Raw genomic sequence first — 27,957 nt, forward strand, 5'->3', positions numbered from 1 at the left:
GAGAAACAGCCGCGGGCAAAAAAGAGAAATAAAGGAAAGCTAGGGCTGCTCGGCTGTCAAATGGCCTTCCGTTCAGGAGCTGGAGAATCGCGGGGGCCGGGCCCCCTCTGGCGGACACCTGCAGGGAGGGGGAATGGGAATGGGAGCGCGTAGCGCCGCTTCTGCAGGCAGGTGGGACAGAGCCATCTCCCGGCTGGCCCGGCCGCGGCCCCGGCTCCGTGCGGCCCCGGCTCCGGGCGGCCCCGGCTCCGTGCGGCCCCGGCTCCGGGCGGCCCCGGCTCCGGGCGACTCCGTGCGCAGCCGAGGCGCTCTCAGCAGGGAGGCTCCGTGTCCTTAGCGGGATCCCCCCGCACTCCTCCATGGATGGGAAGGGTCCCTTGGGCTGCTGCTTGTATTTTCTCTTCCAGAGCTGCACTCCAAATTCCACCCGTCAGTCGGTAGGTTGCACTGTAACATCAAGGCTGGAGTCTCCTGTCCTGTTTTCCCATTGAGCAGCTCAATAGCAAAGACAATGAAGCCTTTTAGTTGAGTTTGTCCCGATTCCCTGCTTTATGCCTACAATACCTGGAATGTCCGGGTGGTCTCTAACACAACTGCTGGACAGGTAAGAAGTTTAGCTTCCAGCTGTCTTTCTAATGTTTTTTACCATTAAGAAACCTAACCGAACAAAAGCCCCAACAAGCACACAAATGCCAAAAATGAAAGATTGAGAGAGAACCCCCCCATTTTTTTCCTTTTAAATTCAGCTTAATTCAGATATTAATGAATTTTACTTCCTGGAATAAATCAGTGAGTTTCCTAACTTAATTGTGTGAGTCTTAACAACGTGGGGTTATATATTAAACAGGAAAGAATGCACAAGGCACTTGCAAACCCACGCAGTTAACAGGATGACTCACTTGCACTCCGTGACTCTTTTTGCAAACACTGCAGGACACTTACTCCTGAGGGCAGGCGGATCAACACTGGCAGAAGGATGGGTTGCAGTTTTGTAGTTCGGCAGATTCCTGCTATTCTGAGCCAGGATCTTACCACAGGTTTCGGACAAAAAGAAACCACCCAGAGTAGCTTGAGAGCAACACTGTCAGCCTGAGAGAATACACTGTCTAGTTTTATTAACATCCAAGAACAGCTAATGCCCTCCGGGCCAGAACGCCTCAGGCGGGGGCGGGCAGGGGCACCGGACTGCACGTACCACAATGCACCGCGCGGCGATGGTAGCCGAGCCGGCCGGCCACTGGGATCGTGTGGAGCTCTGGGTAGTGTAGTTTATTTGCGAGAGCCACCTGGCGTCTGAAAGCGGGGAGGGATGAGCAAAGGAATACAACTCCCATAGGGCCGTGCGTCGCCAGCTCTGTGTTGAGGGGACGGGAGGGTGGTGTCCGCGGCCCCGGGCTTGTGACAGCCCCGCTCGCCGCCGATCCTTGGGCCTGAGGCAGCCGCAGCACCGGGCAGACCATGGAGCTTGGGATAGCGGGGATGCAGCGCCGTGCCTGAGGGCGGGCTGGGGCTCTAGCGCCATGGATAGCCGGTGCTATGGGTGCGCGTCCAAGTTCTCTGTCTTCAAGAAAGAGGCAAGTCCGGCTGCAGGGGTCAGGAATGGGCTGGTCCCGCGGGTGCCTCCCCCGCCGTGCGAGGGTCTGAAAAGGGAACCGGGAGCTGCTTCGGCCGGCGCCGAGACACGCTTCCCGGCCAGCATCCTGGCGCTGTTGTCCTTGCTTACTGAGCTCTCGTGATGCCTAATTCTGATATGTCTTCGAATAAGAGAAATTACTGACCAAAACACCAAAAAGTCATTGAATGCCATCCCTCTAATCCAGGATTCTGCCTGTCATGGTCTCAGACAATTCACACACAACACACTTGGCTAAACTATGGGGTGAAGTGGTGACGCTGCTCCCAGCAGGAGTTACCTGGTTCTTGAGTCTCCAAGGTTCTTGAGTCTCCATATCATAGCTGGTGAAACAGTTCTGTCCCACAACAATCAGCATAACCCCGGCATTATTTCGTGTGTGCTGGGCACGGGCACTGTGCCCGCAAGCGGCAGCGGTGTGGTGGCCAGGTGGTGAAGCCCTTCCTGCCCCTCTCTCCTGTCCCTGCAGTGTGGCTGCAAGAACTGCGGACGCTCCTTCTGCTCGGGCTGCCGGAGCTTCAGCGCTGTTGTTCCCCGCTGTGGAAACACACAGCAGAAGGTGTGCAAGCAGTGCTATGGGAAACTAACTGGGTAAGATGGGAATGTTTCTTCACCCAAAGACAGTTTGCTGCTTTTTTCCTTCAGTTTGCGTTCCATGTGGTGTTGCAGATTTCTGCAGGAGAGCTCTGCCTTCCATATGTGCAGGGATGCTGCCTGTACCCCAGAATATCAGGACATTTCTGAACTTGTTGTTATATGAGCTGTGCAGTCCTAACATAGGAATCAGGATTTGTGCCTGTTCTCTATGGTTGACTAAGTAGTTTGAAAGCATTAGGTTCAAATCTTCATGGATGGACACTGAATTCCTGTGGACAGCTTAACTAGATGGGCTGAGGTTAAGCCAGGCTGTGTTTTTGCCCAGAAATCTATACCACTTTAATAGTTCTGGCAGTCTTAGATGTGAATAGTTGAGTAGCCTGACAATAAGATGTTCAAAATCTTACTAATTCTGTGGGCAAATGATGACATAAATCCTCCTTGTTGAGGGATCTCTGCTATGTGTGGCCTGAAGGCATAAAGTTTTGTAGCCTAAAATCTATAAAATTTTTGCTTTTAAAAGAAAACTTTAAAAATTATTTGCAATCATAACCAGTAGACTTCCTGTTGGAAACAAAACACAAATTTTGAAAACAAAATTCAGTAGCAGCAGGATTATAGACTTGAACAAGCAACACAAGAACATAGGTGTACACCAGAATTCCTCTGTCAACCAATTTTTTTGTGTCCTCCTTTTTCTTTTTCATTTTTCTTGTTCCTTTTCCTCACTTTTCTCCTATAGCATGGAATTTTCACCAGCAAGGGGGGAATATTCTGGCTTTGCAGGTGTCTAAAGGAGAAGCGTCTCATTAGTGAAGGTCTTCATCTTCACAGGCTGCTGAAAACAGTGAAGGACAGTATTCAGTCTTTTCAGTTTTGAAATTTTCTGATTTCCTTCACAACTTCAAAGCCATTAAGAACACAGGGCCACCTGTCTTGACGTTTCCTCTGGGTGTTTTTTCCTCATAATTTTAATATCAGCACTAGGGAGCTACAGCAGAAAAACAGTCTTCCCTGGTTGGATAGCAGGTAGATTATAGAATCATAGAATGGTCTGGGTTGGAAGGGACCTTAAAAATCATGTATCTCCAGCTGCTGTGCTGTGAGCAGGGACACCTTCCACTAGACCAGGTTGCTGAGAGCTCCATCCCAGCTGACCTTGGACACTTCCAGGGATGGGGCATCCACAGCTTCTCTGGGCAACCTGTTCCAGTGTTTCACCACTCTCCAAGTAAAGAAATTTTTTTCTAGTATCTAATATAAACCTGTGCTCTTTCAGTTTAAAACCATTCCCCCTTGTCCTGTCACTATGTGCTCTTCTAAAAAGTCCTTCTCCATCTTTCTGGAAGTTTCTGGGAAGACCCCAGAGCTGAATGCAGCACTGCTGGTGGGGTCCCATGAGAGAGGAAGAGATGGGTAGAATCCCCTCCCTTGCCCTGCTGGCCATGCTGCTTTTGGATACAGCCCAGGACACAGCTGGCTTTTTGGGCTGCGAGCACACATTGCTGGGTCATGTCCAGCCTCCTCTTCACCAGCACTCCCAGGTCCTTCTCAGCAGGGCTGCTCTTGATCTGTTTGTGCCCCAGCCTGTGTTGATACCAGGAGTTGCCCCAGCCCAAGTGCAGCACCTTGCACTTTGTCTCGTTTCACCTTGTGAGATTCCCAAGGCCCCACTTCTTGAGCTTGTCCAGGTGCCTGTGGATGGCATCCTGTCCTGCAGGTAACACTCATAGGCTGCACTTCTGTAAGCTGCATATGTTGTTCTGCATGCAAATAGCTTTCAGAATTGAAGCCTTAGAACTTTGGAAAGTGTTCCAACAGTGTTGCATTCAGTCATTACTATATGGGCCTTAGCTGTGATTTCTAAGAACAAATAAAATATGCTAACTAACTTATATAAGTGTCTACTTTAGTCCCTCAGCCTGAGCACAGCAAAGTAGAAGAGTTAGATGTGTTTTAGGTGTGCAGTGTTCAAGTGTTTTGTAAGATGTTATATAAGAACTTCTGTAACACTTTGTTTTACTTGTATGTTATATAATTCTGTGTTTGTCGCATGTCCCAGCTCCTTCCAGAGAGTCCTGCTGCATGGAAGCTAATTACCCTGGGAGTCTCACCTAAGCACTCCCTGCCTGCCCTCTGAGCTGGGAGGTGCAGGCTGTGGGAGGCAAGGGTGTTTCAGCCCCACCTCCTTGGGTCACTGGTGGCCGAATTAAGTCACATTCTGTCCAGATGCAAAACAACTGGACCAAAGGACAGAGATGAAGGCTCCTGCTGTCCTGGACAGCTATGTTGTCTTAATCCCTTGCATAAGCTGATTCCTCTCAGTATTAACGAGGTTAAGAAAGGGGCTGTACCAAGAGGTCAAGAAACACCCACTGATTCCTCTTGAGATGAGAGACTAGATGATTGTCGGTATTGTCAAGTATTGTCAGTATCTTGAGTTCAGAGAAATCATTTTTGTCTTTCAGAGAAGGATCTCAAAGCAGTTCAGCAAAATGGTCACCACCAGAAAACTACAAAAAGTGAGTTGCACTTGCCAAGCAGTTCTTTCTACTGCAGACAAGCCTTTTAGGGCTTCCTCTTCCCCTGTGGATACCAGGAAAAATGGGGCATGTGGTGTGGGTATTTGCTTGTTCAGAATTAGATTAAGGATGGACTTTTTGTTTGCTGTTTAGGCTGTTAGTTTGTTTGGAGGGGTGGGGGCTATGCTCTTTTGAATGGACTCCTGAACAGCCACCTGCCTGCAATTATCTGTGGCTGATCAGAGTTGGCTTGGAAACGGGAATCTTGTGGTGAAATGTTCCTTGTCTGCTGGGAGGTGCTGCCAGATGTGTTCTTGTAAGCTAAGATTTGCCTTACTCTTAGGAGTACTTTATTGTGCTGATATTGGAGAGAGTAATTTCATTTCTGTTCTGCACTGGCATTCTTCAGATAGCCTTGTGGGTTCACAGAGGATGTTTTCTTATCTCCAGGTTAAAATCCCTGTTCTCATTGACATGTATTTTTTCCTTCCTTGTCACAGGCGTGTAGCAGCTTTCGAGGCTAAACAAAACCAGATGAAAGACCAACAGAAGGCAGCTGCAAAACCCCCAGGTCGAGCAGGCTGCAGATACCAGGGGCTCTCAAAAGAGGATAGAGCTATTGCAGAGAGACTGGAGAGGCTCAGGGAGGAAAGGAAACCAAGTGAGTTTTAGAGAACACCATAAATACCATGGGTGGGAACACCACTATTTGGGAAAAAATGAACCTGGAGGGCGAGGGAAGTGCTGGGCTTTAAGTGGCTGTGATATTAGGGGGATGGAGGCTTAAAATAGGACAAGGTCTGCTGCCACAATGACCAACTTCTACCATGATTTTAGATCAATGTTCCAGTTTCATTTTGCTTCTTGGGATTTCTCTTGAAACTACTACTCAGTTTTGGAGCAGTGTCTTACTTCAAGCAAAATCACTTCCTCATTTTCCATTTTTTGGGGTAAAAACATGTGTCAAACCCACTTGGAGTAGAATGAAATGAAAGTCTTTGGCCAAACTATTTTGAAGAAGTGGGTCTTGGGCAACAGCAGTTCAGTCTCTGTGGGACTATATTCTAATCTGCCTTGTCTCACAGAGAAGGAAAAGGATTTTCATCCCAGTCTACAACTGCCAGGTTCTGGGACTGCTTTGAGGTGCTTGCATGAGAGTAAACTATTTTAAATGTTATGTATGATCTCTAAAAGAAAAAGAACACTCTTCAGAGTGGCTACCTGGTTATCATAGAATCATCGAGTCAAACCGTCCACTGCCAAGTCCACCACTAAACTATATCCCAAAGTGCCACATCTACACATCTTTTGGGTACCTCCAAGGATGGTAACTCAGCCACTTCCCTGGGCAGCCTTTTCTAGGGCTTGATAACCCTTTCTGTGAATTTTTCCTGATATCCAATCTAAACCTCCCCTGGAATAACTTGCAGCCATTGCCTGTCATCCATTATGTGGCAGGGGGGAGTTTCAGTATGTTAAGGCTGGGATTGCATTAGATGTGAGACCAATGGACTGAACTGCCTAAATTACATTGATTTCTCTGCCTGTCCCTAGAATCCCAAGTCAGCTGATTTCCAGATGACATCACCCTAATACTTGTGTTATGGCTAGGAGATAAACTGTGAAGAAAGCAAGGGCTTGGAAGAAAGGGATAGCAGTTAGCATCAGGGTAGTCTCGGAGTCACTGCAGTATGACCCTTCATTCAGCCCAGGCTGGGCAAGGTTTTTGCTCAGGTGTTCAGAGTCTGATTCCAGAAAGAAATACAATTTTAAGGAAAAAAACCCATGTAGCTTTTCATTTTCAGTAAAAAAAATAATCTCCTCCCTTGTGTTATTGTGAATTGCAGAGTCCATCCCTACTCAGGCTGAGATCGAAGCTAGGCTGGCAGCCCTGAAGGAGGATGGCCGAGGACCTGTTCCATCCACACAGGAAATGGAGGACCGGCTGGCTGTCCTGCAGGGTAGAGATCCTCCTTCCCAAGCTCCCAGACCTGTAAGCTCCCTCAGCTCTTTAGTCAGCAATTTATTCTGAGCTGACACAGTAACTGGTGTCACAACATGCTAACCATTCTTCCTTCTTCAGCCTTTTTGTGTCCAGGTAGCTTTCTTCAGAAATCTCTGTTTCCTGATTGTGTCATTGCTCCAGAAGCAAATCACCAGCCTTTACTCGTTCACTGCTTCAATTTGAATCTAGCATGTTCCTTTATGCCAGATGTAGTTTGTGTGTATATTTTTAACAATAGATGTTAGGGTTTTTTATTCTCAATTCATTTATGTACATAAGTGGTCACAGTTTTTCAGAGCTGTTTGTGTTGGAGGCTTATCAGCTCTACCTTCTAATTACATCTTCTAGTTGTTACTGCATACCAGCTGGGCAGAAACCTGTTAATTTTAACAGAAATGGAAGCCTAGCATGATTTGTCTGAGTTTGCAGAGGAACCGGTTGGATATATGCTTTGAAAGCCTATAGGAATGGTCTTGTCCCCCAAGATACCATTTCCTTATGGTTCTTTCAGCTGCATGCCATCATAGGTCTCTGTGGGGCTTGCTGGCTGGCACTGTTGTGAATGGTGCTTTGTTTACACTGGAGGTAGTGGCAGAGCTGGAGTTGGGACCCAGCAGCACATATTTCTATACACTCAGCACCCCTTTGCCTTCTTTGGGTGACTGCTCTTAGAGCTGTGTGCATTCAGCACCTCTGAAAATGAAGCCCTTACAAATCTTACACCACATAACTCTGAACTGAGATTCTCAATGTTAGTGGAGGCGTCTTTGTATAGCTCCCTTCTAGGGTGATCTTGATTGCCAAATTTGATTGAGTATGCCACTTTCCTCTCATTTGCCTTTTCCCACACTCCCCTGGTTCCTTAGGTGCACCAAGCCCCGGATACCCGAAGTCTGGTCCAGCAGACAGATGACCTGTTAACTCAACTGTCTGAGGAAGTTGCCATTGATGAGCATTACAGACCAAGAGCTCAGCCTCAAGGTATCTGTTTTGACTTCTAAAGATCTGTTTATGTTTAATAATGTATGTGCTGTGCTAAGAAGGGCGTTTGTCCCTGTCTGTGTAACTTAACAGGTGAGCTGAATGTCCAGTTTGTCCATATCTTCCCCTTATAATCCCTTGCACTGACCAAGAGTGGCTCCTCACTGCGTCTTGGTGTCTTTGCTTGGAGATAGTTCCTTCTTGTCAGGGGTATATTATTCAGATTCTCTGTTTCTCTAGAGTGACTCCTCTCTGGGGAGGAGCTGTTGCTACTGCTAATGCACCTGTGCCCTGTTACAAAACACCAGAATCCGTCATACCATTATCTTTCTGGCTGCATTGCCTCCTCTGTAATCTCACTGTAAGCCCCAGATTAGCTCATTTTCTTCTCTTCATGTACAGTGAAGATCCTACTGGCATGCCTTTTCCTCTCGTTATCCAGTTTTAGGGAGAGCAGCAAGCTGCTCTCATAGCATTATTTGTCATGTTTTCTGTGCCCAAGGAACATGGCTGCTGAGTCACCAGTGTGTTGTGTGTCTGTCTGCAGCTGCTAGTAGCCAGAGTTTGAATGATCTCAATCGGGGAAGTGAAGATTGTGTTTGCCTTGCAAATCTGGACCCAAAACAGCTAGAGGAAGAGAAGAATAAACTTCTAGCAGAAGCTGCTGCTGAGCTGCAGGAAGACAACACTAGGCAGGAAAAGATCCTACAGGTTGCCAAGAGACTGGCAGCACTCAAAGGCGAGGACCCAGAGAAAGGTTGGTAGCAGATGAGAATACAGTGCCAAGAGAGGAATCGAGTTGCTGTGACAGAGTAAATTTTTTATTAGTGTTTATCCATTTAATTCTTCTGTTCTGCAAGAAACAGACTGAGATTTGGTTCTGTCTGCAAAGTTGTACAGGTTGGTTTGTCATGAAATCATTACAAAAGATCTAAATTGAGGGTAAGGGCTGGCACTGTAATGTCAGACTGCTTTGTCTTGCACCTTTCTTTGGGATAATTCTAGCATGCTCTGGTGAGGTTAACAAAACTTTTAAAAGCAAAACTCTGGTTTTTCTGGGGACTTTTTCCATCTCTCTTCCAAGTATTGAAAATAAACAGTAATGTCCTTTATGAGGAACCTGCACCTTAAAAGGTCAGAGCCAGACTGCCACAGCCAGCTCACACCACAAAGAATTGTCTCTGGTACATTAGTGTGCACAAGGCTTGAGGCAGGTGTGAGTTACAGTCTCACATTTCTTACTCCTACAGTTACACTGGAAACCTATAGGCTCCCTGACAGTGATGAGGAAGTGGCTGAGGAGGAGGCCATTCGCCGAGTGCTGAAACAGGTCAGAAGTGGCAGCTGTGGCCTTGTTTTTCTTCCTCTTGGTTTTGTCTTGTGTGTGTGTTACCTGGTGAGCGTACAAAGGTTGTGTTTCTGTTCCTGAGAAGTTTCCTTCCTTACTTTCCTAGTGCTTTTCCAATACTAGCTCCCATGGCCCATTCAGCTATTTGACAGGCAGTTGAAAACAATACTTCTAGTCTGTCACACTGTCTTTCTCATTCATGCTTAGTGTCTCTTGTGGTCTGTATGTCTCCTGTATAACCACACTTTGCTGGTATTTCCTCTCTTCTTGTTCTGTTTTCCTCCAGCCCCTTAGAACATGGATGATGAGATGTGTGCTGTGTAGCTCAGCTTACACCTACATTTCTCCCCAAAATGTATATGAATTGTCTTGCAGGCAGACCTGAGCTTAAGTTTGTCTGATTTGTCACATGTGTTTGATTAGCATGATGCTGAGGGCCTGCTAGCTACACTGCAAAGCAGAGTGTGTGAGCTACAGACCCCTGCTGCTGCAGACTGTCCACAATGCACACACAGTGTTCCAAGTGCAGAGTGAGCTTACATCTGGCTGGGTAACACCAGCTGCTTTCAGACTTGTCATCTCCTGTTACTGCATGAGAGTATTGAGTGCAGGAGGTTTAGGGCTTGGAATGAGGCTCCTAGCTGTGTTTGAAACAAGAGACTTCTTGCTTTGTGTTGTTACCAGCTCACAGAGGAAGCAGCCCTGGATGAAGCAAGTGGATTCAACATTCCCCCAGATCAGACCACCCAACCAGGATCCTTACAACAGAACCTGTGTAAGCAAGCAAAGCAAAAGGTCAGTGAAATGGTCAGGATCTCTTGAACTGACATCTGGAATGTTCCAGGGTGTCAGGAGAGTACAGTTCTGCAGCAGAAGTTTGTTGCATCCTAGGCTTGATGCAGAAAAAAAAAATTAAATAACCAGTTTCTTTAGAGCTAACAAGCCAAGCAGTTTCTGCAAGGCTGACCAGCTCTGAGCTCAACTGTGAATCATCTTTGTAATTATAAAAGGAATTGTTCCCTGGAATACAATTCCTTTCAAGCTGGCTTTGAGTTGAATGTTACAGAGTTGTGTAAACCAAAAGAAGTTGGTAGACACCTCACAATATGGATATTAGAGAATTATACATAATATGATCAACAGGGCCATGTACCATACATGTACCATACAATCTGAACCAGAGTAAATGGGAGGTTTCCCAGTGCTTTCAGCATGTGCAGAATGGAACCTCTAGATAGTATTCCACTGTTCATGTTCTCATATAATGTCAGAGGAAGGAATTGTAGCAGGATACTCTATGCTTAGAGTGGATTCTGGCCTACTGTGGAAATATATACATAATCTCTGATATATATTACAAGAATTAAATGCACCTGTGACTCACAAGCACCTGTCAGGCCTGCTCCCAGTGGAAGAAATTATATAATTGTAAACATTATCAAAAACATCAATCTCAGGTATGACACCTTGCATTTCTGGGATTACTGATGCAAAAGATAGTGTTAGGAAAAGACTGTGTCAGGAAGCTGCCTTTGCCAGTGTCCAGGCACAATGCCTCAGTGTGTTTTCAGCTGAACAAGAGTTCTCCGTACGGGAGAAGGAGGCCATAGTTGGCTGTATGGATATATTTAGATTATGATTTCAGAAGATCTTTTTTGTCCCAGCCTCAGGTATGAATGCATAGTAGGGGCCTTTTGGCAAAGCACTTCCTTTGTCCCACACTTTTCTTCCCACAACAGGGAGAAAACAATGCCCCCACCACCACATTCCTTTCCCTTCCCACACAGCCCCTTTCAGCAAAGCTGTTTGATCTCTTGCTTTTGCAGCAGGAATTGTCACATGGTATTGTCATGGTGCCTGCCAGAATGTCTGAGCTTTATGCCCTTAGCACACACAATGTGGGTGTACATCACTGTAGACACTAAATGAGGCTGAATACCTGTTTACATTCCAAGCAACATAGATTTTAACCCAAATTCTAGAAAGTACCTTGGGTTTTTATTTTACAATTTAGATGCATATGGAGCCTGTCCCTGCACTCTGGGCAAGTTCATCTCACAGACTTAGGATCAACAGAGAGGAAACTGTGGGCTATGGGACATGTCACTGTGGCCATCATGTATTACAGTTAAGGTCCTTTATTGCCCCTGCTGGGGTTTAAACTCTCTGTCTCTTGTTTTCTATGTGAATTAGAGCCACACTCCAGCCACCACAGCTCTTGCAAGGGCAGATGATAGTGATGAGGATGAGTTACCCTGGTGCTGCATCTGCAACGAAGATGCCACTTTGCGCTGCCATGGCTGTGACGGGGACCTCTACTGTCAGCGCTGTTTTTGGTGAGTCATCCAATTCCTCTGGGTCTGAGAGGTGGTCAGAGGTAATCTTGGCCCCCTTTGGATGTTTTTGTCATTAGGCAGAAAAGCAGGCAGTAGGGGGCAAGATCTGAGGAATCCAGATCTGAGCTGAATGCTAGTTGTTAGAGAAATACTTTGTGAGATCAGTAGTTGTCCCAGGCTTCAGGGACTAAACTGTTCCTGGGCAGAAATGCTTGAGTGAATGTTTGGGCACATTGTCTGAATGTTCTCTGGAGCAGCTGATAATGCTGCATTATGTGGGATGGGATAAATAAGACCATTGTTCAATGACTCCTATGGCTTGTTAATGCCATTGATGGATGACCTAGGCTGGATTCCCTTAAAGGGGGAGATCAGACAGTGTGAATTCCTAAGGGTTTTCTTAGGTTGAGACTTTGCAATCCTAAGCCATATTAAAAAATTCTTTGTTGAAATATGTATGTGTGAGCCTTTTTACACCAGTCAGGCTGGTGAAAGACTTGCAGCAGCTGTTGTCTTTGTTCTTAAACACACGTGGCTAGATTTTTGACAAAATTTTCAGATTTGTAGGGTTAATTCATTTAAATACAAAGTTATTCCTGACAGGTTGTGTGACTTCTTTTTTTTAATACCTCAGAAGTATTGGATAGCTGGCTGGGTTCTCAGATTAGTGCTGGATGACATTAAGACAGCAGGTTGCTAAAAATGTGGTTGGGATAGTAAGGTATGCTTTTTGTGCATATTCTCTCATTTCCTGCAAATGTATTTGTAGGGAAATGCAAATGCAGTGGGGGAAATCCATATGAAAATGTTCAGAAAACATATGACTGGCAATGTTAGATTGTTAAAAACAAAGCATATGAACAAAATTATCTGACAGCAAACATCAGTAAAAGCAGATTTAACAGTCTGGCAGGTGAGTTTATCATCCACACAGTGTGGATGCAGGACTGCAGTGTATTGGCAGCTGTCTTAAGCATGCCTGTTCCTGAGCATGCTTAAGACAGCTGCCAATACACTGCATTATTTTCAGTTATTTTCCAGAGTTTTCTGGAGGAGACTCATTTTGTCTGTTGTCACAGTTGCTAATGTCCCTGGAATCACAGACACAGTGCTGAAAATAAGCCATGAGTTACATGAATCTCTTCAAGAGGGAAAGAAACAGAAGGACCTGTTGTCATTTTCAAATCCAGCTGACAAGGATGAGTAGACCTTCCTATAAAGCATCGCAGAAATTTCTGTTGCAAGCAAATATCTTAAGTAGTTAGTCCACATGGCTGCCAGTCAGGTCCTCACAGCCTGGGGCTCCTGGGAGATATCTTGTGCAGTGGATAAGGGTGGGTTCCTGGCCTGGGTATTTGCTTCTGACTGCAATTTGTATTTGCTTCTTAGGGAAGGCCATGAGGAGTTTGACCTGAAGGACCACCAGACCTCCCGCTATCATCTTCCTTGCAAACAGAAGTGACCACACTTATGGGCAGAAGAGGAGCTGGAGAATGGGAAAACAGAGGAGCTAGCCAGATGGGAAGAATCTAAGTGGATTTGCAGCCAAAACGGGTGATGTTTTGGACAGTTACAGGATGTGCTGTAATTTGAGAGAGGCCTGCAGGGCGTGTGACTTGGTCTTCACAAATACACCTGAGAAGTGCAGAGTTTGCTGTGCATGCTTGGGGATAAATGAGGACTTGATAAGAGGAGGTGGATACAAGTCCATAAATGCAGATGGTAAAACAATGTGGGTAGCAGGAAAGATGTGTGTTTAAAGCAGTACTGACTGGCTGATAAATAACTTCCTGCTTTTACTAACAGCTTATACACTGGTTCAACAGGCAGCAAAGCACTTTGCACTGAGAAAAATGTCTGCATTGTGATCACATGTGTGATGGGAACTTGCAAAGCATAATAAAAAATATTTACAGAAGCCTGTGGTTAAAGTCTCTCCTGAAAATGCCTGATAGCCCTTAACAAAGTGTTGGTTTCTTATAATGGTACATTAGTCCTAGTGTCAAGCAGCTTAGAGAAAGAAATTAAGAATAGTGAAGTCATCAAAAATGTTTCTGTGGTGTGTCTGGACAAGATGCAGGGCAGTGTTGCTGACTGACATGAAAGGAAGGATCCTTTGAAAAGGTAATCTGCTACTGATACGGTGTTGTGGCCTGCAGTGGCTGTGCCACTGTGCATGTGCTGTAAGAGCAACATGTTAGTCTGAAATAGTTGTGTATAAGTCTGAAGGCAGGATTTGACTTTGTTTATTATTTGGTCACCTGGTAAGACAAAAATGTTACCTGTGTGATGCTCTTCATCTGGTTAGGAGAGAAGCTCAGTTGCATATGTCCATATCTCTCCTGGGAGACAATCCAGATGCAAGTGGAATTTGCCAGTGCCCAGAACACCCAGAATTGCTTCAAATACCCAAGTAAATTGGCTGTAAACATGCTCTATTATTCGGTCAGGATGAGCTCTTTCCAAATAATGTGACTTCTGAGAGAGCTCTCTAAGGCTGACAAATTCCAATGCAAGAAAATAAAGGATTTGCCCTTGACAGGGAATTTCCAATGAATCTTGCCTGTCTGGTTTGACATTGCCACTCCCAGCAGTCTGCCTTGCCCCCGTGCTTAAGGTCAGTGCCTCCGAGGTGAAGTGATGAAACAGTGTTTACCTGCACCTCTGGTCAGAGGACAGCAAATGAATTAAACCACTGTTGAAGGTGGGTTTCTGCTAATGTATTGCTCTGGATCAGACTCTTCAACAAAAACCTGATTCAAACAATGTAGAATAGTAATACTTTAGGTCAACACACTAAAAATGGCAAGCGTATCCAGCAGTGCCATCAAAACCTTTTCTTAGGAAGGGGTGGCAAAATCCGACTTCTGTGGAGGACCTTCTTTCTCCTGGCAGCCCTTGCTTCACCAGTGCCTGTCTCCTTGGGACAGGTAGATGGGAAAATTACTTGAGTTGTTCTGATGCAAGAGCTCGCAATTAACCCTGTGACACACAAAATTTAAGTAAGTTATTTAAGTAAGCCCTGAAGAGCTTGCAGTCTTAAAAATCAAAACAAAATGCTGTTCTTTATTTATGTTATCATGATACTTTTTCATTGCTATTTGACATGGATAATTAGTCTGATAGTAAGACAGCCCAGTTCTATCTGAGGTTAAAGCCTTCATGTTTTGTGTATACAGGGGAAGGTACAACTATCTGTTTTTATTTCTCTCCTAAATTGATCCACTGCTTTGGGCTTCAGCCAGTGTCTTCCGCAAGCAGTTAGTAGTAATTTTGTTTCTTGATTTACAGCTGCTGGTTTTTTCAATATCTTAGTATGAGCTGGTATGATACTTGCAACATTTTGAATGCTTCATCAGCCGCAACAAAACTTTGAGCTCCCTTGCAGTTAGGCAGCCTCTGTCTTGTAAGCCCTGCCCTCTTCACATCAGTAGTAATGGAGCAGGTTGCAGCCGGAAGCAGTTTATTTAGATTCCCAAATTGGTTTCTGTGGGGCCATCCCAAGGAATCTAGAAATGCACCCAACCCATTACCTGAAATAGAACTTAGTCATACATGGAATACTCTCTTCAAGTCATACAGACACAAGCTACTATTTTCCCTGCACCACTAGTGGACATTTTTGTGGCTGCTGCACTTTCTGCATGTAATGGGGCATTTTAGTAGTAGCCCAATCACTTTCCCCTGAAAAGCCATTCCCACTGTAGCTGTTGCCTCAGTGAACTCCATGTAGGAGGGGCAGAGGGGTATCCAGATGGGCTGTCTGCAGGAAGCACACCTAGCTGAATCTGTGTTGTGAAAGAGGAATGCTGCATGACCTTTAAGTGGGCAGTGCACTGTTAGCTGTGTTACTTACTCCCTATCCTTGTCTTTGAAAAGGTGCTGGTAAACAAAGACACTGGTAATCAGTCAATTCCTGACAGGCCAGATCAACTTCAGTCATAGCTGTTCAAGCACAGAAGACAGCTTGGCATCTTCCAGAAAGAGATTCAACTTGTTTGCTCTTGTCTTTGTAGCAAGTCATGAGGGATTTTCTTTCCCTCTCATAATGTTTTGTATGTGAATTATCAAATGTGGGCTCCACTCCAACAAGAATTCAAGTTAGAAAAGCTCATGAACTTTCATACATTGGATTATCTTGGTATAATCAAGAGGGCAAAGTTTCTTTCAAGCAACGTTCTTAGATAGAATCTACATACTTATGCTAGTGGTGAGAAACAACAAAGTTTACTGGAAGATGTTTGTAATGAAAAATTTTCAAGCATTGATTTTAATCTATCCTTGTGGTCTAGTGTGAGAACAGCTAAAACATCAACCAAACGTGATTTACTACTGTTTAAGAATGAAACAAAAAAGAAGTTACTCTGATTGCATGACATTGCTTTTTCTTTTGCACCAGTGAGCTGATAAACCATCTAGCACTGGCCACATGTTGCCTTGGTCCCCTGATCTCAGTGTGCTCAGCTGAAGTGCTCTCAGGTATCACTATGTATCAGAATTCCTTATGTATCAGAAGCAACTGCACATGACAGGGCCTATAGGTTACTCTTTTCCTGCTACTTGCAGAATAAGCATAAAGACAACTTTGGTCAAGCAGAGTTTTCAGAACCTGCTTTGGTTTTGATTTTAACAATGTCTACCTTGAAGCACAGACAAAAATTCCTTTTGCCTCACTCCATATTGAGGAAATACAGAACAGTTCCTGGGGGAAGAAACTGTTTCTCTTGGGCCAGAGGAGAGGCGTGTCGTGTCTTTGTGCTGTTACAACTCAGCAGAATAAAACAAAGCCTCTTAGTGGGGAATGTAAGTAATCTGATCTCCTATACTGCTGTGCAGTAGCTAATCGCATCTCTAGTTTAGGACACTCTCCTCACGTCCTGTCCATCTAGCTCTTCCACCTGAACTTCTGTTTGATGCTAGTCTTTTTTTTACCAGTGCTCCGAGCTTTTTGTCGATATGCTGCTCTCATTTCTCCAGGGGTGTGTTACTCGAGTATTAGCAGGTGTCATCCATAAGCCAGATCTGCAACCATTGCAGGTCTGGATTTTTGTTGTTATTTTACTGATTAAGTTGAGATTTCATGAGGGTAGGCATGTCCCACTAGCCCCTTATTAAGCCCAAATTGGCATGTTCCCAGAGCTATCAAAGACATATATTGGACCTGATAAAGAAAGACCATTTTCCAGCCTAGTGGGTGAGGCTTAGAACATCTTGGAGCAGCCTTAGAACAAAACATGAGGTCCTTGGCTTGCCAACTTCTAATCAGATACAAGAAAAGCATGTGAAAGGAAGCAGGCCCTTATATCACAGTTGGTACTGCAGCTTGGATTTTGTCTTCTTAGAGGACACAACCTACAATTTGTTCAATGACAGCTGGAAAATAGGAGGGAAGAACAAGATAATAGTCATCACACTGCTACTGATAAAGATGGAAAGACTACTGGGTTTAAGATATTACTGGTCCAGCCCAAGAGTCCTTGTTTGTCTTTGTTAGCTAACCTGCATGCCCCTCTGGTTCCATAGTTGGTCCCTTCTGCCTGGCTCACCAAACAGACAAAAGATTACTCAAAAGCTGGCCTTGAATGTTGTGCTCTTTAGGAGCTCCTCTGGATGTGACTCATCTCTTATGTTTGCGTGGCCAGGTATCAGCGTAGGGACAGGGCATAATGTGAGAGCACTCTGCCTAAGCAATCAGCTTCCATTTGCTGTCTTATTTCCTAGTCCATGTGTCAAGTTACTGACTTGCTGAGAGGCTGGATGTAGTTTCCTCTGTATTTTTCCAGGCAAATACTAGTTGTAGCCGGAAGAGTTTGTGCAGCAAAGTACTGTGTCCTACTTCCCTGCTCATTTGTGAGACCTACCTGTCTGCAAAAGACTCCCTCTGAGATGCTCCCTGAAGGGAAGTTGGGAGCAGGTATTTTTTACTTCAGTTTTTCTTTAGAATCTAAAGAGAGAGCAAAATCAAGCAGCGCATGGCTGGTTTTCTGTTTTAATATAAAATAAGTATTTTTCCAACATCTTTTTGAACTAGGAGAAAAATCATTCCCAGACCTTGTTCCTTTAGAAAAGGCTTCTAAGTTATAAGTCTTAAATTCCGCAAAATGGAAAAAAAATAGCCATTAGCTGTAGCAGTTGCTTCACAAACTTCCCCTTAAGTAGACCAGGTGCACTCAAACTATCATATATATTTTCTGTCCAATCTTCATAAATAACAGAGGCTTAGTAAGACTTACAAAGTATGTGCAATGCTGTAGAGTCAGGCACAGCAGTAACAGGCAGGAGATCACAGTTGGGTTTAAGCCAGACTAAAATGAGGTGCAGCTTAACAGTGGCTGATTTTCCATGTTGATGAATGAGCGATAACCAATGCCTTGTTTGCCTTGCAGTGGACAAAAAAAAGAAGTCTTGATGAGCTCCTGAGAATTGTATTCAGTGCTCCTTGGCCAGCATGGAAATTCCTAGAAGAATCTAAAGGAGGGACATCTTGTCCTGTTCCTCAGGTTAACACACTCTTAAGAATCAGGAAAATATACAGTCTAGCTCCCTGCTGTGTGTGTAGATCTGGAAGGAGTGGAGACTTCAAACCACTGGTACAAAGTTCACAAACTTGCTGAAGTTTCTCAATAATAATAATAAGTCCTAAACATACTCAGAAGTTCTGTTGCTGATCCTGGTTTTTGTCAGGAAGATACATGTTTCCTTGTAACCAAAGCTGGAGTTTCCATGTGAGCAAGGTCATTTCTTCTGAGGATTGGTGACTCTTCGGAGACCTCTCAATCGACTGAGCAATTCCGTGATGAAGTCCTACAATAAGAGGTGGTTGAAGAAGGATGTTGTATTAATTCCAGCACTCACCAGCCCAAAGCGACTGTGGCGTTTCCATCATTCCCACATTCACCCTTACATTGAGCAGAAACCACAATTTTGACATGTATTGAGCAAACATATCTTTTAGCTTAGGAAAGGACGAGAAGGGTCTAAAAGCTCCTCCCCTTTCCCTGTCTCCCTTTGGAACAGCCATGTTTACTTTCTCCTCAGGAGCTAGCCTGACCCTCTTTATCCCAGATACCTGCTTTTCCCACCGTGAGATGACCTCAGGATGCTGTTGTTCTCTTTTAGGTTCCACTGCTTCCTGTTGCCACCATAACCTCCTGCCCACTTCTGCTGCCCTCCCAATCTAGGACAAAGCAAGCTGTCCCTCTTGTTGAACCAGTAGAGCTCCATGTGAATTTCAAACCATCCTGGAGCTGTGCCAGTTCTACAAGGAAGTGGCTGGCAGAGAAGAGGTGGAGCAAAACATGTAGGACTAATGATAATGTTGAGCAGGGGTTGAGGACAGGCAGAGCAGATAGATGAGCAGTTAATGGAGACAAACCCTGACTACTTTGCTGACACAGCCAAGGACTATGAACTAAACTGGCCTATCTGGTTATTCCAAGTAGAAGGCAATGTGCAAACTTTACCCTCTGCATGGCAAGTAACACCACCATAAAGAGGTGTGCAGCCTTTCTTACCCAGAGACATTGCTACATGTTCTTGTAATTAGGCAAGGTCACTGGAAATACTGCAGCTTGTTACCATTTGTGCTGTGTGGAATCCCAGCATCCTCACTTGGGTGATCAGAGGTTGCCAAAACATGCTCTGGAAGTAAATGCCTAGGATCATACCTTTCTTTTCAGTCAGTCCTTTCAGTTTCTTGTCTGCCTTCTGCAGTTAAACTCCTGAGATCTTTCAAGGGGACTGGATTCAAGATCCCCAGGGTGAAAGTATGTGTTTTTGCCAACAGGGCAGCAGTCTCTGTATTCAGCAGATACTGTGCTGCCCACAAGACACTTTCATGGCTTCTGACTTAGCAGAGCAAACTCTCTTCTGTTACCGCTCTGGGAATGTGAAATTCTTGCCTCAGATCTGACATTCAGACACTCTGAAAACTATTTCATATTGCCAGCTTTGCTGAAAGCCCTGCTAGGAGAGTATCTGTGATGATTGCTACAGCCCAGTTTAATTTAAAAAAATTTCAGCGATACTAATATTGATTCATTGATTGAATTTCAGTCATGCATTCATCTCATTTTCTGTATGTTCAGCACTGCACAGCCACATCAGCTTGACAACAAGTGGAATCTGATGGATGATGTGCAAGCAGAATGTTCACATGCAGTGCATGGGGCTGAAGCAGTGATGGGAACCACATTTTGCACAGATGTGCAGTGCAGCAAAGGCAGTCCCTGTGTGGTGCATGCACATAGTATTGCCTCCAATTGTCTGGACATTGTGGGATTTAACTGTCTAATTCAAAGTAAAAACTTGCAAAGTTATGTGGGGGGAAAAATCCATGTGTAAAATTAACCTACATGGCGACTGCTCAGCAGTTATCTGCCCAGTCTAACCTAAGGGCCGTTCTACATCCTTGTCACTCATAACCCTAGTGTTTTAAGCTAAGAATGCATTCAGTTAACAATGTAAAAATTATTATGTGAGCAATGGCACTGTTTATGGCTTTTTTACACTGAGGATCAAACAGCAGCTCAGACTGATCAACTTAGGATGTCTGAAACATGGAAAGAACTTCCTGTGATTGTAAAGCATAATTCCTTATTTGCTCTAGTGCTCTGCCTTCAGCTCATTCATGTGCATTTATGTGTAATTTTACAATCACAGAATAAAGTGGCAAACACCTCCCATTATGATTAAACAAATCTGCGGCACAGTAGTGTCTTGGCCACTCAGCCAAGCAGCAGCAAAGACACCGTTACAGAATAGTATAACATATACACATGTAAATTTATACGCTTTACTCACCTCTGTGGGGCTGGAGCACTCATGGAGGATTTCCTAAAAAAACAAGGAGTCATCATTTTAGTATTTCATGAGTGAATCTAGTTCTCCCCTCCCTACAAAGAGGAAGGCACAAGAAAGCATCATGCAACACTACCAACATCTATTCTCTACCCCACATGCCACTAGTCTTTATGAAGAGAACTTCACTAACTTAAAATCACCAAGTCCCTCTACCTGACCTGTAGTTTTATTTTCTGTTCTTCATTAGGGACCTCCAGGAGATCTTCAAGATCAATTTGTGGTTCAGGAGCTGCTGCCTCTGTTTCCTCCCTTAGCTAAAAGGGAAAAAACCACCAGAGTTAATTAACCTTCAAACTTCTTAAGAACTCTAGAGGCCGTCTTTAAAGAACTAAGCAGCTGAGTTGCAATAAAACTATGCAGCAAAGTTGAGGTCAAGATATAAATCATCTCAAAAAAGGGAGGTTCTTGTAATGAGGGCATGGATTCCAGCCCCTTTGTAGTGTCTGCTACAGCCACACATCCTGACATAGACATTCTTCATCTTTTCCAAGCACTACATGGCTCAGGGATCATCACCCACCATTGGAAGATCATTTCAAGGATATCAAACTGCAGTGCCACATATACCAGCCTGTGACACCCTTCCTCTATAAGGAGTTCACCAAACAGAACTCCAACAGGCTTAATCTTAGAGAGGCATAAATAACAGAAGGAGATTTTAGGGTTTTATGCTAATTACACTCATCTACTTTGTATTTATACTAAGGCTCTTGGCAGTAATGGAGAGAAAATTATGCTGTTGAAAGGCCTAACAATATTTTGCCCACTTTCTGTAATAGATATGAGAGGGATATAATAGTCTCCTTTAATGTAAGAGGGACTCCAATTTTTGGTGACTGGAGTGATAATCTTGTACTGCATGGGGGTGTTAGTTGGAAACATTTGTACACTTGATCACAGACACATTTTAGCTTCACAAATCTCTGCAAGGAAAGACGCCTGTGTTTTTCCAGTCTATTTGCAAAATTAATCTTTCACAACACAAGACTAGTGATATTTTGGCATAGTAATCAGTAGAATAAGGATACTGGGTGAACAGCACAGTTTCTGATTGCCAGGTTGTGGCATTTATGGATGTGTCTCTAAAACATTAAACATTAAAGACAATACTTACAGGAAAAAAAGAAACTTTTCCTGGGCAGTCACTGATACTAAGCCAGAGAGGAAGTAGAAAGCCCTTGTTTAACTTTGATGCACAGCTAACTTAAGAATAAATAATAAAACCAGAGTTAAATATATTGCACTGTGACCCATACAGTATTTCTTCTTAAAAGTAATATTTTTCATGTGACTTTTTAGAAAACAGGTGTTGATCCTGGCTGACTTTGTCTCTGGTTAAGAAGCTAAGTAGGCTGGGAAAGCTAAGTAGGTTGGGAGGGTGAGATAGGGTAGGAAATCCCTGTGGTTTTTATTCCTAGTGTGGATGTTCTTCTGGATTCCGTATGCAAGGAATCATCTCGAAAATTAGTCTTAGTTTTGTTGCTAAAAAGCCTCGTGACAGTAAACATGGTAGCATTCCCTGCATCAGGAGGTGATGTTTGAGCTAACCTTGCTGTCATTTGAGTCTCTGGAAGACACCCAGGAGCTGTGCACTGCCAAGAGCAGGTGGAGCAAAGTAAGAGGTAACAAAGAGACAATTGTAATGGAAGTTGATGGATACAAGGAAGCCCAAAGAAGCAGGGCAACTAAAGAGTCTTGTCACAATGCACAGAGGAGAGCAGGATGACCTGCTGGACATCTCTGTGATTACAAGTAATTTACTGTGGCACATGTATGTATTTGAAGAGATCCTGTTAACAGTCTCTGACCTGGCATGACATTATGTTATGTAGTTCCTTGTAGCAAATCTCTTATGCTGGCCTGAATACATCAGGAAGCAGGGAAATTTCTTGTGCTGAAGAGATACTAGCAAGGGCAATTCACTGGCAATGTGTTCCTGTAAGGGCATGGCTTGGTTTCTCACTTGTGCCTGCCGGGATTTTGCAGTAGAGCTAAAGAATCCCCTTTGGGCATCTGCTCTGATGACAGTAAACAGCTCTTCATTCTCTGGAAAACAGAACTGAACATAAACTGACTTGTTTTTCTGACACCTTTGACGTGTAAAGGTCTATCTCTGTACACTTCAGCAAGTAAGAGTAGCACATGGAGGACCCCATCCTGGGTCATGTTACTGGTCATACCAAGTGCTTCTTGTCTGTCTCAGAAAAAAAGTGACAAAAATGTAACTCTTTAAAACTGCAGTAATTCTCCAAAGGGCAAGATGTTCTGTTACTCAAAGCAGCAGACATTCTCCTTGTTTATCTCTAGCAAACCTCAACAGTCAGGAAAAGGACTCTGAATTGAGCTACCAACTCCAGGGACAGTCCCTCAAATGCCAGTGCAGGATGGCTGGGAAGCAACATTGTCACTGCCACTCTTTTGAACAGCCTTCATACAGCAGGACTACCACGGTAGCACTTTGCAGACACACTGAATTTTGCCTGTCTGACTGGGTCTGCAGATAACTTCTGCTCCCATGCGCACTGTATAATGTTTCATAATGCATTATCAAGAGGCATAAGATACAGTTAAGAGTTTCTTACTATCATCTTAATAAACTATAGAAAACAACTGGAAATTCACAACTAACTTGAAGAGATTAGTAATTTTTACTGGGCAAGCTGTGTTTGGGAAATCTAAAACAATTAGTTAACTGAACAGAAGCAGTAATATACTCATTTTCAGAGGAGACATGCATTTGCAGAAGAAGAAAGGACTTTTTTTCTCCATATTTGTTTTCTGCCTGTTCTTTGCATAAGGCATAAATTAAAACAGAAATATTTAATCTCCCAACATGGCATGAGAATCTGGCACATTCCCACACAAAATCAAATACACAGTCACACAGGAAGTCACACAGAAAATTATTATAATAATGATCATAATAATAAAAGCAACAGCAACAACCATAATAAGGACAGACTTAGAAGCAGTTCCTGAAGTCTGGGTCTTCAGCTATGAAGGTGACATTATTCTATAGCTCTCAGGCCTAGAAAATCAGCCTGGGCAGGCAAAAAATTTTCTGTACCATCATGGCAAGTAGCATGAAACACACCATTCATGGCCTGTTCTGAATGTCCACTTCAGTGTTGATTGCAATTTGAAACTGCTGATGCTCAGAGCGGAAGGCTCTAAAAAATCATCAGCTCTTATTTCCTTGTGTCTCAAAAGTGTGCTTAACACTGTGCTGGGCTGCAAATACAGAATACAGGGCAGAAAGGGTCTGGCAGTTCATTTAGTCCATCCCCATCCAGGACATAAATAAGCAGTTTTACACAATTTGTTAAACCCATTTGTGTCATCTGTTGAAGAGGGAGATTCTCTGTGAGTCAAGAAAGCTGTATTTTCTTACTGTATCAGCCACTGCCCTAGAGAGAAAAGCAAAATCCTTAATCAAGCTATTTAAATGTATTTAAGATCATGATGTACAATGGGGGAAAACCTTTCATCTTTTACTGTACCACACTCCAAAGGATTATCTCAACCACAGAAGAATGCTATTGCTTCTGAAAGCACCCAGCATAACTATCATGCATCTAAGGACAATATATGAATAGAAGTGATAGTACAGGGTTAAAATTTTAATGTATTCTGGCAGTGCTGGAACTTGAATGTCACTATCCCAGCGAAAAAATGCAACAGCTGACGTAAAATCCTGTACCATTCAGATGCTATAGGCACTCCTGGCTCTTTCCTACTGGGACAGCTCTCAGATAGGCAGGAAAAATTTGGGAGGGACCGTTCCTGGTGCAAAAGAAAGCTCAGGCAAGGGAAACAGCTCTGAGGATTGGTGAAGATGGAGGCATAAGATTTCTACATGTAAGCAAGGAGTTTTTTTCCCAATCTTCCCTGTTGCCAGCAGTGTGTGCAAACTGCAGTTACAGATACAGCACATTCTGAAGTGTCTCGTTCAAACAGCAGGTAGAGCCTCACGGTTGTGTCCATAAAGAACAGGGATACACTGATCATTCTAACCCAGCTAGCCTGGCTACTGCTTACCACAAAGCCACTCACCAATGGAGCTCAGCAACAGGAGTCATCCCAGATTTATACATCTCTCTAGGTTGTGCTACTCATGCTGAGCAATAGCTACACCCCCTCAGTGGGTGCAGCTCCAGGCAGTTCAAAGCCAGCTGGATTGCATCAGTGCAAGCTTCCCTGCCTGCCCACACACCAGAGTGCTGCAGAGGGGGCACGGAGATAACCTGCTGGAAGCTGAAGACAAGGAACTATTTCCAGTGAAGCAGAGCAAGCAAACCTCTCTGCCAGCACACAGGGCCTCTAGATCCATTCACCTGACAAGCAAGGGGTCTGAGTGCCCCAGCTACTCACCCGGCACTGGTAGAGCTCCTGCAGCTGGGCGTTGATCCATTCCTCCAGGTCTAGCCAGCGCTGTAGGTCTTTGCGGTTGTACTTTATGGTCAGCTTGCCCAGTTTCCTGTGCGATGATTCCTCTCCAGGTTTCTCTGGTGTCTGGAAAGTCACCCGGGGCAGTGCACTGGAGTTGCTGGCCATCCTCAGTGCCTCCTCCTCTGACAGCAGGAACTCTCCTTCCTCTGGGCTCCCTCACCCCTTCTCTCTGCCTCCTTTACCAAAGCCTCTCTGCAAGCAGTGCCTCCCAGCACGAGCTAGTTACAGGCACCAAGGCTGGCAGGCATTGGTGATCCTAGGGAGAGAGTTAGGGGTGGCCACAGGGCTGGGGCAGCAGCCAGGCTCTGCAGGCTGAGTTACAGCTGCAGACTCTTGGGTTTCACCATCAGACGTGCTGACAGGAGCAGGGAGGCAGGCAGAGTTGTTGTAATAACATCTGTTGTTAAAAGAAGCCAAGTGAACCAGGGAATTGATGAACCATGTTTGTTAATATTTAACACAAGTCACGTCCGAGAGGTGGGGAAGAAGGAGGTTTTAAATTACTGCTTTCCTACAGGCATAACTTACACACATGTGCAATTCCAGAGGGCTGAGCCATACATAATGCATTGAGTCCTGCTGCAGTTCATACCCAGTAAACTGCCTGCAGCTACAGGGTTTAGCTCCCTTTGAGATGGTATATTTGGCATTTTCCAGCTAAAGCACTGGACCCAGCACAGACAAGAAGTGGTCTTGAATCAGGCAGCTCATTCATTATTTTACAGCAGTAGGTCAGGAAATGACACTGCAACACAAATTTGGGCTCAGCAGTTCCATTTTTCTTTCTATATTCTCTAAGTTAAGTCCAGCTCTCTCAGAAATTTCTGTAGAAATCCCAGTATCATGAATTTGACATTATTTGTGCAAGGAAATTTTGGGATAAAAGAACATACCTGTGCTCCAAAAGGAACACTATTTAATGTGATGGCACTGCAGGGGAAGACCTCACTAGGGATATAGACCATCTCCTTCCCAAGAAGAGTATTCGTGGTAAACAGGTTCACCTGCTGAGGCATCACAAATGACTATCAGACTATATATTATCAATGCTTGGTTTACAGTTCCTCCCCACCTGGTTAAAGGTCTGCAGCATTATTGCCCTATGACATTTAGAAGAATATGTGTGAGAAGTGCACACTGCTGTTCTGTTCAGAGGAACAGAAACCAGGCTGGCTGTGATTACAGGGTGCCAGGACACCTCTTTTTCCAGCTGTTCCCAGAGCCCTCCAGCAGTCTGCCCAGGGAGCTGCCCCACCACATGGACAAACCAACTGAGACTTCTCCATCCTGAAGCAGATCAAGCACCTCCAGTCTCATGATTCATGTGGAAAAAGCAAGCAAGCCTCTGCTGTCAGGAGCCAAGGTGTTTCCAGTTTGGAGGCCAAGAGCTAGATAAGCCAAAGGAAAAGCAGCTGACCCTTCTCCTGCTGAAAGGTGCTGCCAGGCAGCATGAGGCAGTCTGTAGAGGGGCTGGTCTCTCAAAAGTTTGCCCAGTCTCCCTGGCACAGCTCTGTCCCCATCCCCAGAGGGATGGTGGTACAGCCAGCCAGCAAAATCTTGTACACAGGGCAGTAGAAAAAAGAGTAGGGACATTACAGCCCTTTTCATCCTTAATGTGAGCAAAAAAATAAAATTAAAATATTTTTTTAAACTCTTTTCAGACTGGAAATTCTGCAATTTGCTTTCACATACATGAAGAATAAAGTGTTAAAGTATACCTGAAACTGATATTATCTCCTCTGTTTCTCTGACAGCCTAAAACTTCTCTCCAGAAGACAACTGTTAGCTATTTAATTTTAGCAGCTTTATCCATTTTTCCTTACTGCTTGGCTGTATCCCTGCTCTAATTCCACTCCTAAAACTTTCTTATTTAGATCAAAGTTACACAGAAAAATCTGTGTTGAGAGGCTTGTAGCACACTTAGTGAGTGAAAATTCTTCAGAGATTCTTAACTAGTGGAAACCTTGTAAAACCCATTGAACAACTTATAATACCTTTACAACTATTGACTTTTCAAAGGTTAATATGGGCTAAAATGGGCAGATATTCACAAAGTAAGTCTGGACCAAAGGACACACATTCAGGTGATAAATTCCTGCTTCCAAATACAAGTGCTCTATTTTGGTGTTCAAGGATTGACATACTTGAAGCGGGAAAAGAGGGGGAAACTGTACTTCTTTGGTCCCAAGAATCTCCGGAGAGGCTGGCATTAAGACCAGCGAAAGAGGACCAGACTTAAAGGAGAAGATACTTGTTATCTCTGAGTCACTCCAAATGTCTGCAGTGGCTGAAGGGCCGGCAGGGAAGCCCCTTTCTTCCATCCCCTGTGCTAACTCTGGTGCTCTTGAGCAGTTTAGTTAATCTCTACATGAAAGGTAGGGTTTGCCCTGTTAATATTCTGCCAGCATGGTTGAATTTATGAAGCAGAGGATCCAGAACTCACAGGGGAGCTGTGAAAATGAGGAAAAAGGGAACATGACCTACTCTAGTGGCTCTTCAAATAGCTTGAACTGCTGTTAAGTTGTAACCTCACTTGAGCTGAGATGCCACATCTGAAAAGGTCCACAGGCCTGTTCACTGACTAACAGACTCACCCCAGGACCTGTACTCCATCAAAACAGCAACAAACAAGGGGCACAAGCCCTCCTGCTGCTCCATCAGTGCCACCCTACAGCTGAACAAGACGTTTGGAGGATGATGTCAGAGGCCCTCTCAGGAAAGCTGCAGGCCAAAATGAGCCAGATTACAGGATGTTCATCATACTGCTTGGGCTTACTTCAGCTTAGTCATGAATTTGTTGTAATAAGAAAGTGGCAATATAGAAACATATGTTTACTGATAAAGTAAGCTTCCTCCAGTAATAAAATGTTTTAATCTATGATTAAAGCAAGAAGAAGCAAAACCAGTGCAAGATCAGTGGGTGTGACAGAAGTTCCTGCAGGAACAGGACTGGATGCCTCATTCAAGGTAGGGGATATTGTCCCCTTGACTGAGGCAGCATCTCCTACAGGTGCCACCTGCCAGTGCTGGTAAATGCCAGCTGCCACCAAAACAAATGCAGCTCCAAGACTTCCTTCATAGTGCCACACCCCATCCTGTCCTTTGCTCGCATACAGCAGATTCACGGGCCAAAGGGACAAAAAGACATTCACCATTTTGTTCGGACAGAATCTCAGAGATCTCAGCCATGGTTAGGAGATGGAATCTCATTTTCAGCCTAGTTA

At 44.4% G+C, this 27,957-nt stretch overlaps 2 protein-coding genes across 2 annotated transcripts; one reads left to right on the forward strand and one right to left on the reverse strand.

Moving 5' to 3' along the window:
• The first annotated feature begins 1,386 nt into the window (after positions 1-1,386).
• On the forward strand, positions 1,387-13,521 carry ZFYVE19 (zinc finger FYVE-type containing 19). The gene is made up of 11 exons (XM_054275679.1): positions 1,387-1,574; positions 2,103-2,224; positions 4,699-4,752; positions 5,253-5,413; positions 6,600-6,745; positions 7,624-7,738; positions 8,286-8,495; positions 8,989-9,068; positions 9,771-9,881; positions 11,280-11,422; positions 12,812-13,521. The coding sequence occupies exons 1-11, from the start codon at positions 1,521-1,523 to the stop codon at positions 12,882-12,884; spliced, it is 1,269 nt and encodes a 422-aa protein (XP_054131654.1). The 5' UTR covers positions 1,387-1,520; the 3' UTR covers positions 12,885-13,521.
• A 4,294-nt stretch (positions 13,522-17,815) lies between these two features.
• On the reverse strand, positions 17,816-24,838 carry PPP1R14D (protein phosphatase 1 regulatory inhibitor subunit 14D). Its single transcript, XM_054274987.1, has 4 exons — positions 24,656-24,838; positions 20,443-20,538; positions 20,225-20,257; positions 17,816-18,226 (listed from the first exon to the last, which is right to left on the reverse strand). The coding sequence occupies exons 1-4, from the start codon at positions 24,836-24,838 to the stop codon at positions 18,158-18,160; spliced, it is 381 nt and encodes a 126-aa protein (XP_054130962.1). The 3' UTR covers positions 17,816-18,157.
• Between the last annotated feature and the right edge of the window lie 3,119 nt (positions 24,839-27,957).

This window comes from Melozone crissalis, unplaced genomic scaffold, assembly GCF_028551555.1.
Source record: "Melozone crissalis strain CALT ecotype California unplaced genomic scaffold, PUWL_Pcris_2 ptg000018l_1, whole genome shotgun sequence".
NCBI classification, from domain to species: Eukaryota; Metazoa; Chordata; class Aves; order Passeriformes; family Passerellidae; genus Melozone; species Melozone crissalis.